At 39.6% G+C, this 16,370-nt stretch overlaps 1 protein-coding gene across 1 annotated transcript in view; it reads left to right on the forward strand.

Annotated features, from left to right (window-relative positions):
* Nucleotides 1-254: 254 nt before the first annotated feature.
* Nucleotides 255-16,370, forward strand: part of LOC129092223 (seizure protein 6 homolog) — a 167,001-nt gene continuing 150,885 nt past the window's right edge. Inside the window, exons 1-3 of the mRNA XM_054600080.1 lie at nt 255-287; nt 563-713; nt 1,427-1,576. Coding sequence (XP_054456055.1) covers nt 255-287; nt 563-713; nt 1,427-1,576 — 334 coding nt within the window. The remainder of the gene's footprint in view (nt 288-562; nt 714-1,426; nt 1,577-16,370) is intronic.

Genomic DNA, 16,370 nt, shown 5'->3' on the forward strand with positions numbered 1-16,370 from the left:
TGCTCCAAAGATTAAAGGACTTGGCATTCATGATTTGGAAAAAAAACCGTGTCCATGCATTTATCTTCAGTAGACTCGACAGTGTCTTTGCAGGTCTCCTTAAAAAGCAGTTCACGTCCCTCAAGTTCTGAGGTCTATACACTGGCTTGCTGTCCATCAAAGAAGTGACTTCAAAATACACTGAATGGTTTGATTCTGATCTTCTATTATGAACCATCAAGGCCTCTCAGGTCTGCTTTCTGTTGAGACTAAACATGGGGAAGCAGCATTCAGTTTTCACGCACAATGTATCTGAAACAAACTCACAGAAAACTGTGGGTCAGCTGCAACCCTCCCTTCTTTTAAATCTAAGTAAAGACTTTTTAAAAATCATATCTTAAATTGCTTTGTAATTTCTCTACTTGTATTGTATACCCATGTCATATGCTATTTTAGCTTGTTTTGATTTTCTATTGAATGTTTTTAAAGTTCCTATGAGCAACATTTACCTGGTTATGAAAGAGATTTAATACCGATGCCTCTATATGACCTACATAAATAAAAGAGCCGTCGGCTCTGGCAGGTGGAGGAGAGCTCAGCGCCCGGCAGCAATGTCTGCTCCTCCAGCAAGGAGCAGAGCTTCTCCTCACTGCTCCGGCGGTCCGCACTGGAAGCCCACACCGACATGCTGCTGGGGACCCAGGCCTCACCCAGGCCTATTGATGGGCCTACAGGTAGGAAGTAAAAGGCACGAGAGAACCAGAACCAGGATTGTGCGAGGCAGACTGTGAGGCCTGTCAATCCCTGGTGCAGTAAAATGAGAGGCTTTCTAAAGGCAAAATCAACGCAAAATCAACGCAAAATTGAAGTTCCTTGCAATAGACACTTAAAATGTTGCATATTTATATGTCCTTTTAAATGTGTGTTTCTTTTGCAATTTGTCTTAAAATTGTATTTATATGTCCTTTTAAAGTGTGTTTCTTTTGCAATTTGTCTTTTTTGCTATAAGTATACTACTTCCACCACTGATGAATCCCATTCAACGATTGCCTTGATAGTGAGAAGAAGAAAAAAACCGTGTCTTTAATTCAGTAAGTGCAAAACTTTGAGCTTTATTAGCTCTCCGTGTGTTCCATTGGCCAACGCTAGTAACTGTCCCTGGTGCTGAATGCACGGCGGCGGCGCTGCCCTGAAGAGGAGGCTCCCAGCACAGAGCGCAGAGCGGGGCAGCATCAGCATCATCAGCAGCAGCAGCAGCAGCAGCAGCATCAGCAGCAGCTCCATCAGCAGCAGCAGCATCAGCAGCTCCACGGACTATACAGTCTCTGGTCTGTAGTCGTGCTGGCGGAGCCAAACTAAAAGCCGTCAAGGAGTCATTTCAGACGGCTGAGATTCAGGAGCGCTTCGTGTGTGTTCTCGGTTTTCGGCGGAGCTCTCAGTGTTTCAGTCCGTCAGAGGAAAGTGTTGGACCCGAGGACGGTCACTACTACAAAGCTTGAGAAGCGCAAATCGGTGGGAAACGTGATGAACGCGATCAGAGATTATTTTCCTCTCCTGCTTGTTTTTGTGGCGTTGGTGTCGGACATGGTCGCTAAAGGTAAGAATTGTCCAACATATTTACTCCCCCGTATTTGATTTTTGGATTGTTGAGAAGAGCTTTTCAGCATTCAACCTTGTTACTCCTGAATGATTTTTTTCCTTTTTTTTTTTTTTTTGTTGTGGGTTTTTGTCTCATTTTTCGCCCGGGAAGCTTTCTGTTTCACCGCTTTCTTTTGTCAGCCCCTCCATGCGCTCGTACGGCTCACTGATTTGCTTTGGAAAACACAGTCGTTGATAAAACGAACACATGAACACAAACAGAGATGTGCTATTTCCTTACATTCCCGTCAGATCATATACACAAAGCGCGCATACGGTACCTATCCTCAAAGCCTGAAGTTATCAGCCAGAACACATCTTATAAAATGGACAACACTGTCGTATAATATTTAAAATGTCTTATATGATTATTACATAGTTTTATATTAACTCAACTTTTCGATTTTCAAGAAAAAAAAACTTAAGCAGGCAAACAGGCTGATAAAAATGTAATTTTCCAGCCTTGCAAAAAAAGCTAGAAGTCCTCCAAATGCCTATCTCCTTGCGCTCTTGTCACAATCGTAGAAAGGCTGATTCTTGATTTTTTTGCAGCCCCTGCATTATTCATATCCCCTGACAAAATAGTGAAGAAGGCAACAAAACATGGGTGATGTTAAAGAGTTGTCTCCCTGGATAGTTGCAACAATTTAAACAATCACTCTATGTGATCTACTTTCTTGCAATTTAAATTTAGTGCCAGAGATTATTATTGAATCAATTATTACACTGCATAGTCTGTGCATCACAAATTATTATCCCAAATGCATACAAACTCCTCTTTCTATTGGATGGATGGCAAAAGACTTGTGAAGGAAACAAATTATTTGAAGACAAATTCTGTCTCTGTCAGGCATCTTTTAATTGGATGTGTTGGTGTAGACACAGCTGACACCATCTGACTCCACAACCTTGTAATGCAGGTTGTGATGGATGCTCACGCCTGTGTTTGTGTTTGCATAATCACCCGAAAAATGTGTTGACTAGTTTTGTATGTTCAGGGCTATAGTCTGGCTGCTGACATGATAGTGAGTGCATAAAGCCGGCGATTAGTTGTCACATAGATGGATTGAGCTGCTCGCTGCATTTTGCCCCAATACTTAAAGATTTTATGATTTGACAGTTAGGAGGTGAGTTACATAATAGAATGTATTATTATTTAAAATAGGTTGCAAGTACATGGGATATGTCTTGCCGTTATGGTGTGTAACAACATATACAGTGCAAAAGTCGAGAGACAATATAAAATCCCCAAAATTGCAAAAACAGAATTATAATAAATACAAAAATACAAAAATTCACAGTATGAGAACAAGAATATTTGTGAGAAGATAGTAAAGATGTGCATTAATGTAACTTATATCAGATATGGACAGCAACGGTAAAATCACTGGCAGACAGACCAACGAGATAAATACAGAGAAAGAACATTCAACAACTTCTAGGTTCTACTACTTTTATGGTTTTTAACGATTGCTTACACACTAAAATGACACATAAAGCACAATTATTGAGGCCCAGGTGTTTTGCTACTTGTGTGTGTGGTTGTGTGAATAGTGTGTGGTGTTTTGAAACTTTTCAAAATCATCCTTCAGCAAATCGTAAAAAAAAACTGTAAACTCTTGCATTACATTTCATTATTTATCTTTTTAATCACTTCATTGTGCACTTCCAGCAGTGAAATTACACATAAAATACAACATGTAATCTGTAATCTGTGATATGCATGGCATGATCAAAAAGGACCTGGGAGTAGAAAAAAATAGTGGCACTCTCGTCTGACACCCACTACAAATGATCTATAAGTTGTATTTCTCATTATAGTTCTAAGCTATAAATAAGAACAACTTGGTGGTTGACCAGCTGTGAAGAACCTCTCCGGTCAGTGAGCCATTAATAGTCAAGTTATTATTAATGGGGTGCTAAGCAAACAGCAAAAGGCAGTAAGTCACCTGTGAGTGTATGTGTTTGTTACAATAATGGTTGTTACAAAAATGGACCCAGTCTGCAGGGGTAAACGTTGAAGCCCCTTCATCAAAGGTCAGAGGTCAAGAGGTTCCTCGGAGCTTTACTCATTCCCTTCCATATACACTTCCAATGTCAGTGAATGGGACAAACTCAACAGTCCTCCTTCTGTGCAAACATATATTCTTAAGTGTAGCCAACTAGTAGTTCTCTTGAATACCTATGTTGAATACACTTCCTGTAAGTCGCTTTGGATAAAAGCGTCTGCTAAATGACTGTAATGTAATGTAATGTAACATTAATATGAAGCTTCCTGACTTCACATCATATAGATATTTTCAGTTACCATTTCTTACTATAATACACACGCTTTGCGTTATTTTGCATCCACCGCAGATCAGCCATTTTTAAATCGATAACTCAGCTATAAAGCATTAATACATGCTTTATTTACCATTAATTGACCTTTAGTGACAACATATAAACCATTTCTCGCCCTGTAAAAGGTTATGCTCATTGGAAAGTTGGCTCAAATATTTTTAATATTTCTGTAACTAAACAAACATAGATAATCTGACAAAACTGAGCACACATTAACATTACTTATTACCAGGCCCAGCACTGACCATCGTGAGACTTGAAAGAGGTTTCAACACTAATGCTTTTAAGTCAAATAGCATTATTTTCCACAATGTATGACCCTCATACTGAGTGAAATATTCATAACCCTGATTAGACCCTGTTTTTCTATTGCTTCACTGGTTCATCCGGTTAAAAATAAATATCAGCCTTATGTATCATTTTTTACACCTCATTATCACTATGTGCAAGAATGATGTGTGCACACTTGATCCCACTTGTGTATCATTATAGACATATTTGCACAAAACTCAGCCTGACCATGTTTGGTGTCACAGGAAATGTTGGTAGAAATTAAAAAAAGAGATGTTGTCGCTTTAAACATTATGCTTGGCTCATAACCTGGTTGTGTAAAAATCTACCTACCAGTGGATGCGATATGATTGCAGAGGTAAAGACTTGCGTGTCGCAGATTTCCACATTTTATTTCAACAACAGACCCTCTGTTTTAGTAATGTACAGCAGCAGATCGTAAAGCATCTGATCTATGAGATCAGACCAGGTTGTGTGCATGTGCAGTAAGTCTTCAGTCTTTAATGTCCATCCATCATCAGCTCTGTTGAGATTAATCAACTTTATGAGATGCTATTCTGGCTCTAATAGACAAGTATCACCCAAGGGAAGTGATACTTCACATTACCAATAGCCGTCCTTCCCCTGCCCCCGTCATTAGCCTGTAATCAGCAGTGCCAGGACCCTGCAGCTTCTTCATCTGGCTGCTTCTTCTTGGTATGAACCTGATTCAAAACTCCTAACTGTCACTGATGCAAAAAAGTGTGTTCTCTTAGAGCTGCATAAAACGCCTAGAGTAATAAATGGATCTTTGGGGTAGCAGTTTGGCAGATGTTAGCTGGACTGTCCTTTTTTGATCTCTGCAGACTTCAGGGGTGATGGTCTGTAGTTGACCTTGACCTCTGACATTTCTTGAAGGTGGACAGTTTTCCTGCAGAGATATGTTGAAAACATATCTGGTTTAGTGCATGTTTTATCCCAGTTATTACAAATTTACCATCTTCCAAAGAGTGTTATACAGTGTTTCCCATTATGTATTGTTTTCCCTGCTCTCCAGGAAGCCAATTGTTTCCATTCATCTCTATCGTAAAAAAATATTTATCAGATTGGAACCTCACAGTGATCTTCATGTAATACAAGCACAAGCCTTTCAAATTAATCTGCATTTACAGCCACCAACAGTAACTCAACAGACATACAAGTAGACATGATGTTCACTGTGATGGATACCACAGCTCAAATTTAACATTTTATTAAGTTGATTTGTATACTTTGAAAAAGATATAGTGAAATGACTCAGGATCACACAATAAGTCAGTATTAACCTCCTTCAATGACTTGTCATCAATGGCTTAGTGGAGGATAGGAAAATATTCTAAAGGCAGTAATTTAAAGTTAACATGGATGATGGGCTGAGCATAGCCAGATACATTTATGATGCCGCCCTGTGGAAAATAGCTTTTGTATTTTGTATTTTGGTTCAGAAGATGGGCGAAGTAATTATGACTGGAGACATTAGGTGACTAAGTATAAACAGCGTTAAGTCCATGTAGGGAGGAGGACAGGGTGGATGGCTTTGCCAAACAAACACAGGACTTTCACCCAGGAGATCGCTATTCATACCCTGTGTAAAACAAAAGTCGGCCCGTCAAGTTATTTTAACTTACTTTTTTTTAACTTACCTAACAAGCCTACTTATTTAAACCCAAACTTAAATATCCATCCATCCATCCATCCATTTTCCGTAACCTGCTTATCCAGTTAAGGGTCACAGGGGTGCTGGAGCCGATCCCAGCTGTCAATGGGCGAAGGCAGGGTACACCCTGGACAGTTCGCCAGTCTGTCGCAGGGCAGACATATAGAGACAGACAACCACTCACGCTCACATTCACACCTACGGGCAATTTAGAGTCTTCAATGCACCTAAGCTGCATGTCTTTGGACTTAAATATTTTCATAGTATTTTTTTAGTAGTTTTGATGCCTTAATCTAAAGTTGTTTTGTTTATAATTCACAATACCCACTTTCCCTTTCACAGCGTGGTATAGGTTCAGTCTTAAGCATCAAAGTAGTGATTAACACTAATAACAGCCATTCAATTGGATGATAGCATTCAAAAAGGGTGGTCAAGTAGTTTTGTAGTTGGAAAAAACACATCAAGCACCATGTAAGCACAATATCAACTTAAAAAGTGACCATTAATTCTTAAAGCCAAAAAAACCCTCAGTAATGATGCACAGGACTTTCATCACGGCCCTTAATATTTTAGTTGTTTACGTGGTTTAGTAGTACATATTTGAAAAATAAAATGCATTTATGAATTAATCCCTATTAAATCACATTCATCTGGAATCCTGGAGCAATTGCTGATTTTGTCCAGTTGGTACTCTAGTCTTGTTGCTAAATAATGTAAAATTATTGTTATGCTCCCTAAAAATTTGCAATTTGGAACTAATTTGAAAATGTAAAAATATTGATATTACTGAAGAACAGCATTAAAACAATTAACTCTGTAGCACTTGTGAGCATTGCTATAACAGTGATGAGTAGATCAATGTGCAGACAGAGTCCGTAGTGAGGGGACGATTCAGGTTTTGGAGAGTTTTAACTCAGACCTCAGATCCATGAGTGATCAGCCCTGCTTCTCCTTAACACTGTACCCTCACTACTACACCTGCTGATTGCTGCTCTGTTATTCATCAGCTCTCTCTCTGCTGAGTAATGGCAATCTGTGCTGTCTGAGAGCAGGAATGGAGCAACACTGAGTTACAGTGGAACTGAAATAGGAGCTGTTTTGATGATGTCCCTGAGGTTAAGGGGTCAGGTACTCTGTCCTTTTTCCTTCAGATTACTGCCCAGATAAATATGTTAGCCCTGGCTGACCCAGAGCACGGATGCCCCGGAGTCCCACCCTTGGGGCCTGCTTGCATTGCCGAGGCCTGTCATCATTGTCAGCGCTCTGCTGGGAGAGCTGCCTCAAACTAATGGCTGCTGCAAGGCTGACTGGGCTAAAGGGGCTATATTTTAAGCCAACAACAGCAACAACTCAATGCACCAAACAGACATACACACATCACAGCCTTCAGATTCTAGAGGAAGGGGCTGCTCAGGGCTGCTGGCCACAGCAAGAATTGTAATAGTAAACTAGAGACCATCATGTGATTGGGTCACATAAGCTGTGATGCCATTTTTGGCTGGGGGTTTAAAGTGTGTGTGTGTGTGTGTGTGTGTGTGTGTGTGTGTGTGTGTGTGTGTGTGTGTGTGTGTGTGTGTGTGTGTGTGTGTGTGTGTGGGGGGGGGGGAGCTTGTTTTTATCTTGTGAGCCTGTGTGAGTCTCCATCGCTAAATGTGTTCCTGAAGACCTCTACTGTAGCAGAAGCTACCACAGAGGAGGTTTGCGTACTTTGCCAGGTGTTTATATGTCTGTCTGTCTGTCTGTCTGTCTGTGAACAGATTTTGTCACCGTGATAGCATCAAACACCATGCAAGATACAGTCACAAAACTCAGTGGTTAAGATCAAATAAAAGGTTGAATTTAAAGATAGGAGTGGTCTGAGTAAGAGGGACAGTTCCACTGGTTTTGATAAGCCAATGCTAAATGTCTTAAAAGCTTTAAGACATTTAGGCATTCTCTCTACTGTCCATCAGGTGGCAACTCCTCTGGTTGTATAGAAGTCTATGAGAAAAGGACTCTACTTCTCTCTTGATTTATTCCCTCAGTAAACATTGTAAACATGATTTTATGGTCTCAATCTCTAGTTTCAAGTCTTCTTCAATACAGCATGATGTTCATTTCGTAAATTATGGTCCATTTAGAGTCAAATAGACCATAAAGCAGGGTGTTCTTTAGGGCGGGGCTACCCTGTGAATGACAGGTCTCTACTGCTACCAGAGCATATATAGCGTCTCTACGTCACTCCTCCGCATTCCAAATATGGTCACTTTCATTCATTGGTTGTAAGAATCCAAGATGGCCGAGGCCAAAATGCCGTACTTAAGGCTTCAAAATGGAGCCAGGATAGTAGTTTCTTCTTGCTTGAAGTCGTTTTGCTAACTTAGGCTAAACATTAAATGGTAAATAGACTGTACGTGCATAGTGCTTTTTCATGTCATTATTCACACATTCACACCCATTCATACACTGATGACAGGGGTTATCAGGCAAGGTGCCACCTGCCCACCAGGACTCTAACTAACATTCATACACATACACACACTGCAGCCACAGCTGGCGGGAGAAACATAAAGTGTCTTGCCCAAGGACACAGCGACATGGACTAGTGGAGCCGGGGATCAAAAAACTGATTCCTCTGATTGACGGACGACCCGGCCTTGCAACTGAGCCACAAGCTAACACAGCTTTCACTTTTTGTTAAATTGTGTATCTGTTTTTGTCCTGGTGATTTTTTAAGTTGATACCAACATCTTTCCTTTTCATCTGAAGTATTTTAGTTGATATTATGCTTAAATAGTGCATACTATTGACATTTTTAGTTCTTAATCTATTATAAGCAGACACATTTGGGGGCACCACAGCTCCATCAATGGGTTAATCTGCCCTGCCAACATATTACAGTCAAAATGCAGTTTTAGAGTCCCATCCACACTGCCAAGAATTTGATTGGTTGTGACCATTTTTTTTCATGAATACAATATTTTGTATAGAAATTGTAAAAATTTAAGTTGGTAACTGTAAGTAAGCTACAGGAGTAGGCTAGGGGAATTGATTCGCATAATGTTCGTCAGCACATCACAAGGATTGGTAAAAGGTAATAGCATGCATTCCCCCCGAGAATTTTTTTTTAGTAGTTGGCCCCATTTTAAAATTAATTTCTGCATATGTATATATATATATATATATATATATATATATATATATATATGATAAAATGGCCTTAACTAACTTTATAGACTGTTATTTCCCTTGACGCACACTAATGCAAAAATACATTCGCCAGTGACAATCTAAACAGTTTACTATGCTATGATGAAATCAATCCATGTCATTACAAATTTAAGTTGTTAGTCCTCAGTAAAAATGATCTCACGGAAGGGATTGCTATGACATACAATGATTAAATTAATCTTTTTGGACTAGATATCCAGTATTTTTGGGGTCAGGCATCTGACAAATATGATGTATTATATTGTTACGTGTTTTGAAGAGAAGATGATTGAATAGAATATTGAAATATTAATCAGAAAATTTTGGTTAGAATAATTGTTACATTAATTCGGTATTTAAAAAAATATGAATGAATAAATAAAAAACAAAACCCAAGTAGTGATAGTTACTGATAGCTAGAGTTTTCATACACATTATTTTCATCATTACCTTCGCAGCAAAGATAAAGCATGTGGAATTTGTATGATTTTTCCTCAGAATGTAAAATCATTATGTGACACTGTAACCCTGCTTTCAAAACAAAAATAATCGAAGCAAGAACCAAACCGCTTACAACATTGGCTCATAGATATTAGCTGAGGTCTGGTATGTGCTCATTAAAATGATAGGCAAGTGAGAGCTAGCCCAGAGCAGTTTGAGCTTGTCAGTAACTATGTGCTGGTATTGATCAGGTGTGGAATCTGAACAGACTTCATCAATTAGATGCTCCTCCTGGGGCCTGTCCGAAAGAACAATACTGTCATTAGTCCTCCTGGCTTTGTTAGATCTTATTCGGTCCAGGTGTCCGTAGTAGCCAAGTGAACAAGACACTATTAGATAGACCTTCTGTTCTGTTTGTAATTATCATATAGAGGCCAAAGTTTTTAGCCATGGCTTTTCATCTACTTTGGATGGTGACCTATAACTGCAGAATGAGAATGAGCACAAGTTTAGATGATAACACGCTTAACCAACACAGTGAATATGTTAAACATTATACCTGCTCATCACTGAAATGCTTGCGTAGTTATTGAAAGTAGCATGCTGATGTGAACATTAAGTGTAAGTACAACCTCACAGAGCAACTAGCATGGCTGGAGTCCTCTCGATATCAAGCTCTGTTTTAGTCTTCAAACAGTTGCACATGTATGATGTTGATAAATGAGTTTCTGTTTCAGTCAACGATGTGTTCCATTGAGTCTGATAATATATCTAAACTGATGCTCTGGCACGGCTGATTATGACCTCTATGGCCCTGTGGGGTGCAAAACAACTTCAAATTCATCTGTTTGTTAATTATGAATCATGACAAATATGCAGAGTTTTAAAAATAGCAGATATTCCCAGTGAGAAAAAAATAAATAATTTATATATATATATATGCAAATTTTGATGCATCAAGATGAATCGATAATGGCTTTATAATGGAATTGTAGCCCTCTGAATCGGAATCAAATTGTGAGGTGCATAAAGATTCCCACCCCTATTCAATCCTGTATGGGTTGTGTCTTATTTCTAAATACCTTCTGTGTGTTTTGTTACACTGTGACCCATGATAGAAAAATATTCAGCGGGCCCCCCGACATTATCAGTCAGTAGTATGATACACTACAATGCTACGCTAACAATATAACACAGACACCTGCAAGCCAGCATGTTTAATTGTCAATGGGAGTGGCTCTGCAGTATGAGTGTGCATCTTACTTTATAGTTCAAGGGTGAACCCTGAGACAATGTGCTACACTGATGCAGAAAGAACAGTCACCCTTTAGGAGGCCCTGATCAGACAGAGAGCGTTTTGCTGGTTGAAAAAGGAAGGACCACCACACTGACTCTTTGTTGAGTCTTTTTGCAGGTGCTGCATCAATTATTTTACCACAGAATGAGCGCTAACATTTACACAAACCATAAATGGTATGCTCATTAATAGTCAATAGTAAAGTTTGATTAAATGAAAAAAATAATCTGAAGAATCATTTTTTTTCTGTTCAGGTCATGTGTATTCAGTTGTTAAAGTTATGAAACTCCTAGTATCCAGCCAACGTGATCACAAAGAGAAAACACTCCCTTCACACAATGATATCAAGGGAGCTTTTCTGCTCTAAGTTGGAATTTTTCAAGTTTATGCGTTCACAACGCTCCTGTCAAAACACAAGGCGGTTAGCAACGCAAAAGAAACGTGCAAAATGCTTCACTCTTATAAAAACTATTTCAAAAAGGTCCCCCAGGCTGCTACAACATGCTCAGTCTGATCAGTGCTTTATAGATTCAATTTCATTCTTTCTTCACACCCAGGACACCCTGTTGTAAGATCTGACCATTTGCATTCTTAGATTGACTAATAGTAAAACAACTAATGAAGGGTTTATTTGCATCCAAAGGCTTGTTTGTGGACTTATTACAGGATATAATGGTAAAACAAAAAACGTGTTTGGCCAAGTGAGAGAACATTCCAATTTTAGATTCCCTTTTGTTAGCATCTAAGCTAAGACACTTTAAACAATTTAAGCATGATGCCTGGGTGTGAGCTGAAACTTGAAATCATCTTTCAATGGCTTGAAAAGATGATTTTGCACAGAACTTTTGCATCATCTTCAGATTAAAGTCATCGTTGTGCCTCTCCTATGCTAATCAAATCTCTCCCCTCCCCTAAACACACCCCACACACACACACACACACACACACACACACACACACACACACACACACACACACACACACACACACACACACACACACACACACACACGTGTGTACACGCTGTTCCCACCCCCTTCATCATCCCTGCCACGGCAGAAAAGCAATTTGTTCCTGGTGTCACTGATCTGATGCAATCAGCGCTGCTTCACGCTTCTGAATAAGGAAAAGACAGCGGGAAAGGACACTGTGTTTAATTAAAAGACGCACTTTTGTGAATGTGACGATCATATAATTTGGGGTGGAGGATTGCGTGTTCAACACCTGCTTTCCGATTACGGCTGATTAACCTATCCAAACTCGCCCGTTGCTCTCATCAAGGGCTATTCAGGGTTCCGAGGCTACGCTCTCATTCTAATTGTCTCCAAGCCTTTTCCTCTTTGAAGCGCTCAATTGGAAATGAGTGTTATCAAAATTCAGCGCTGCTCCCTCTCACAGGAAATGGGGGCGCTGGGTTCTTTACACACAGCTCCTGACACCTCCTGAGAATAGCTGAGGGGGCGAGGGGTGGAGCACTCTCATTTTCCCTTTTCTCCGTCTATCCCTTCTTTGCATAGCATTCCCTCTGAAGCGTACGCCGTGCCTGTGAAGTGTTTACCCTCGTCTCTGTCAGTCAAAGCTGGTTTCCTGAAGGCTGCATTCATCTGCTTTACACTATCTCTGTCTCCTCCCCTGTTTGAGATTTCTCATGACAGAGCTGAGTTAAATTAGAGAGGATGCAAATGGGATCTGATGTGCTTTGAGCTGCACCTGCTTTATGTGTCACCATCACATCCCACACCCTGTCATCGCTTCAGCTCTCTGGTGTATCGGTCTTTGAATAACATGCCGTGACGCCAATAGTCACAGAACGAGCTGAATGTCTCTCATTTGGCTCTGAATCTCACAATAGAACATTCTCTAAATCTAATTATGTTCACAGTTACACTTAATTCTGCCTTAATTCTCAAAACAATTCTAAGCTGCTGCATTAATACTTAGCACATTCTAATTGATAGCTGTCATGTTGCAGTTGTCACTCAACATCTCGCCTGGGGCACCTGGGGATATTTCCTGTAAATCAATGGCCAATCTGCGTTATGTTGGCTTGGTGCCTCGTCTGGGCCTAAACAGCTCTCTGCCAGCTCTCTCACTGCCTGCATGCTTCACAATAATATTAATGAACCATGCAGCTCATAATGCATGTAACGGCCACTGATTGATACAAGCCAGTGAGGATTTGATTTGATGGTCCGCAGGAGTTGACCAACAAATCACTTTATATAAAATCAAACACTCAATTTAATATAACTATACTGTAACAGCCTGCCTTATGAAAATATTTATTAAGGCTTGTTAGTTGAAGGGCTACTATTGTAGCTGGCAAGGTTAGATTATCAACATAGCAACACAAGCGAATGCCCAGGGCCCTGTAGGCCCCAGGTTATCTATTCCTCTGTGGAAATTAGTCCATTTGCAGGTTTGTTTGGTTGTTTTCACCAATTAAGAACATTAAAAGTGTCTGTGAGGCAGTGCCAATACACAAGTTTTTACAATTCATCCTCAAAACCAAACATCATGCAAATCCATCCATAAGTGAAATAGGTGAATATTAAGTCTAAACCAAACTATTCCAACCTGCTGGTGGCATGAGAGAAAAAGCAGTGGATCACCAAAGTTAGTAGGATTCATCATCTTGGATCATGTATGTCTGTTCATTGGCATTACCTAATTCATTGGTTAACTGGAAACTTTGACCTGCTGCTGTGAAATGAACAACAATAATCAATCAGCAAAGTCAATGGAATTCATCTATGAAGACCAAGAATATTTGTAGGAAACTTTATGGCATCAATATAATTATTCCTCTGATAATGAAATCAGCTGTGAGCAGTGTGCTGATCTGTTGCCTGTCTTATAGAGCGACATTGTGTCCAAATCAGGCAACAAACTAAGGTTCTGAAAAGTAAGGCCAACGAGGAAGTATCTTAAACGTATTCTCTCTACTGACCATCAATAAGAGTCTGATTGTAAAGAAGTCTATAAGAAAATGACCCTACTTCCCATTTGATATATCATCTCAGCAAACATTGTACCTTTAAGGAGGGGTGATTGACAGGTCGTTACCACGGGCGTTGTCCGGTCTGGGATTTTTCAATGTTTTCATCTTCCAACTTTAACCCTTTCACAGTATGTTTTCAGTTCTTGATAGTTAATGTAAAAAAAAAAATTGCCTTAAAATGTCTTATCCAGAGTTCGATTTTTCTTAGTTCCACCCTCTCCTGTCACTTCTGGTTGCAAAAAAACTAGACTGTGACGGCCCAAAACTTTTTTTATACACTCCATGGTCGAAGTAAATATTTATTTTGTTTCATGTGCAGATGCATATCCTTAAACAAAACAAACTTCATAAAATTAGCAAAAACTAACCTTCAAACAGCAGCCTTGGGGCAGGATAGTGTTCCTGTTGGTTTGTGGGGCTCTGGGCGAAAAGGTTGCCCAGTTGTAATCATGCTCATACTGGACACTGAACACTGCTCAATGTCAGGGTGGTGGATTGGCGTGTAACAAAAGAGGTTTATAAACCAATGAAAACTACAGAGTGATATATAAAAAACATTTGCTTCACGAAGCCTATAATGTGTTTTTTACTTATAGCCTACCATTAGAGAGTTGTTAGAGTAGCTAATCTGATGATGCTGTTTGCTGTGGTGTTGTATTGTTGGGTATTATATTTAAAAGGGTTTTGCTAAACCACATTAACCTCGGTGAATAATATTGAAAATATCACTTTGTTTTACAAAATTAGCTTTTATCATGGGGGGTTTGGATTCAGATGCATAACACTATTGAGGGGTTCTGGTGGCTCTGTGTAAGTTTTACTGTAATTGGTCTTTATCAATTATGTCTTTACTATTGTTTATGCGCTGTTTTAAATGCTTCTAGGAAATAAATTAATTATAAATAGGTTAGTGTTAAAATGAAAAAGCACAAAACAAAACAAAAAACATGCTGACTACTGAGCATTCTTTGAACTGATATGAGAGAGATATTTCCCTCCTGATGTAATAAAACCAGTCCTCGACCCTTAGAGCTGTTAGTGCTGTTAGCGCCGTTAGCTACAAGCTGCCGGCTCAGGCGTGGCCATTTTGAGAGAATTAAGAGGCATTTGAAATGCTCCCAAGCTCATACCATACACCTCTAAGTATGTTTTAGAAACCCCAACCATTTCACCAACCATTACACATTCATTGATCATGTTTGGGAGACATTGGCAGACGACTTATTCTGTGGTTTATGGGAATGTTTTGGATACAACAGTCCATAACAGTCCAGCTACAGAAGCTGTCTCGGCTATGATCATGGCTCTATATTTACACACTCATCTGTCATCTGATCGTATATTTATGTCACAATGTTATTTGGGAAATAAGAACACAGCTCACCGCCTTTGACAAGTTGGGTTTGTAAAAAGCATCAGCACCCTCATTTCCTAGACGATGTCTCATTTCCTCCTCTGTCAACATCTCATCTCTCCTTCTTCGGCTTATTTCCAGTCACCACTGCCGCCACAGCCTCCAGATCCAGCTCACAGAAACGCATCGATCCAGCAGCGATGGCGCAGAACTAGTGTTTGTCCAGAGAATAGGGCCTGTCTGCTCCCCTCTCATGTACTGGCAGACTGTATACACCTGTGTAATTGAGGCTGTCGTCTGCTGTGCATACAGAGCCAAGGGCCTCTCCACAACGATTAGGACTCTGACAGGCTTGGCTCTCTTTTAGACTGCCGCTTGACATCAGCAGAGCTGTTTGGGAGAAGTTAGGGAGGGGGTGATGGTTTGATGCTAAGTGGCAGCAGCAAAATAAATGGCTCATTTTGTGTTGGTCCAAGTACGTGTGTGTGTAACGAAGAGAACAAGAGAAACAACTTGTTTGTAAGATTCTGTGATTTAAATCCCTGTTTCATGTCCTCTGCGTTGGATCTATATTAAAAAAATATAGATAGATAGATATTGAGTTGCCCGGGCAAGCTGACTGAGCTCAGCAGAAATTTTACCCAGACAAGCCCAAATTATAGTTAGGAAGGAGAACAAATGAGAAGGAAGTGAACAAACCACCACACTAGGAATTGTGTGCCTGAGTTTACTACATCAGTATCTGACAGACAATCCAAGTGTTTGGATTTTTGTTTTTGCAGATTCCTCGTTGCTGATTCTTCTCGGTTTTGGTGTCTTTTTACTGAAATATGTCTCATGAGCATTATTCTAAAAGGTTCACGCGTGTAGACAAGTAACTGTAGTGATGACTGTAAATCGTGTGTACTATAGTAGAACTAAAAATGTAAATATTGCAGTGTTAAAGGAGGCACCAGGCAAAAACATTACTTTGAGATTCTGGTTTTTTTTTTGGCTTCCATAACAAAGCTTCAGACTAATGGAAAGAAAACATCAATACACTAGTTCGTGTTTATTTTAACACTTTATTTTAACACACTTTATTTTAACCCTTATATAATGACTAGTTTGCATATTTTAACACTACATTTCAGAAAACTTGAAATACAAAAAAAATGATACT

The sequence above is a fragment of the Anoplopoma fimbria genome, chromosome 1 (assembly GCF_027596085.1).
Source record: "Anoplopoma fimbria isolate UVic2021 breed Golden Eagle Sablefish chromosome 1, Afim_UVic_2022, whole genome shotgun sequence".
In the NCBI taxonomy this organism is placed as follows: Eukaryota; Metazoa; Chordata; class Actinopteri; order Perciformes; family Anoplopomatidae; genus Anoplopoma; species Anoplopoma fimbria.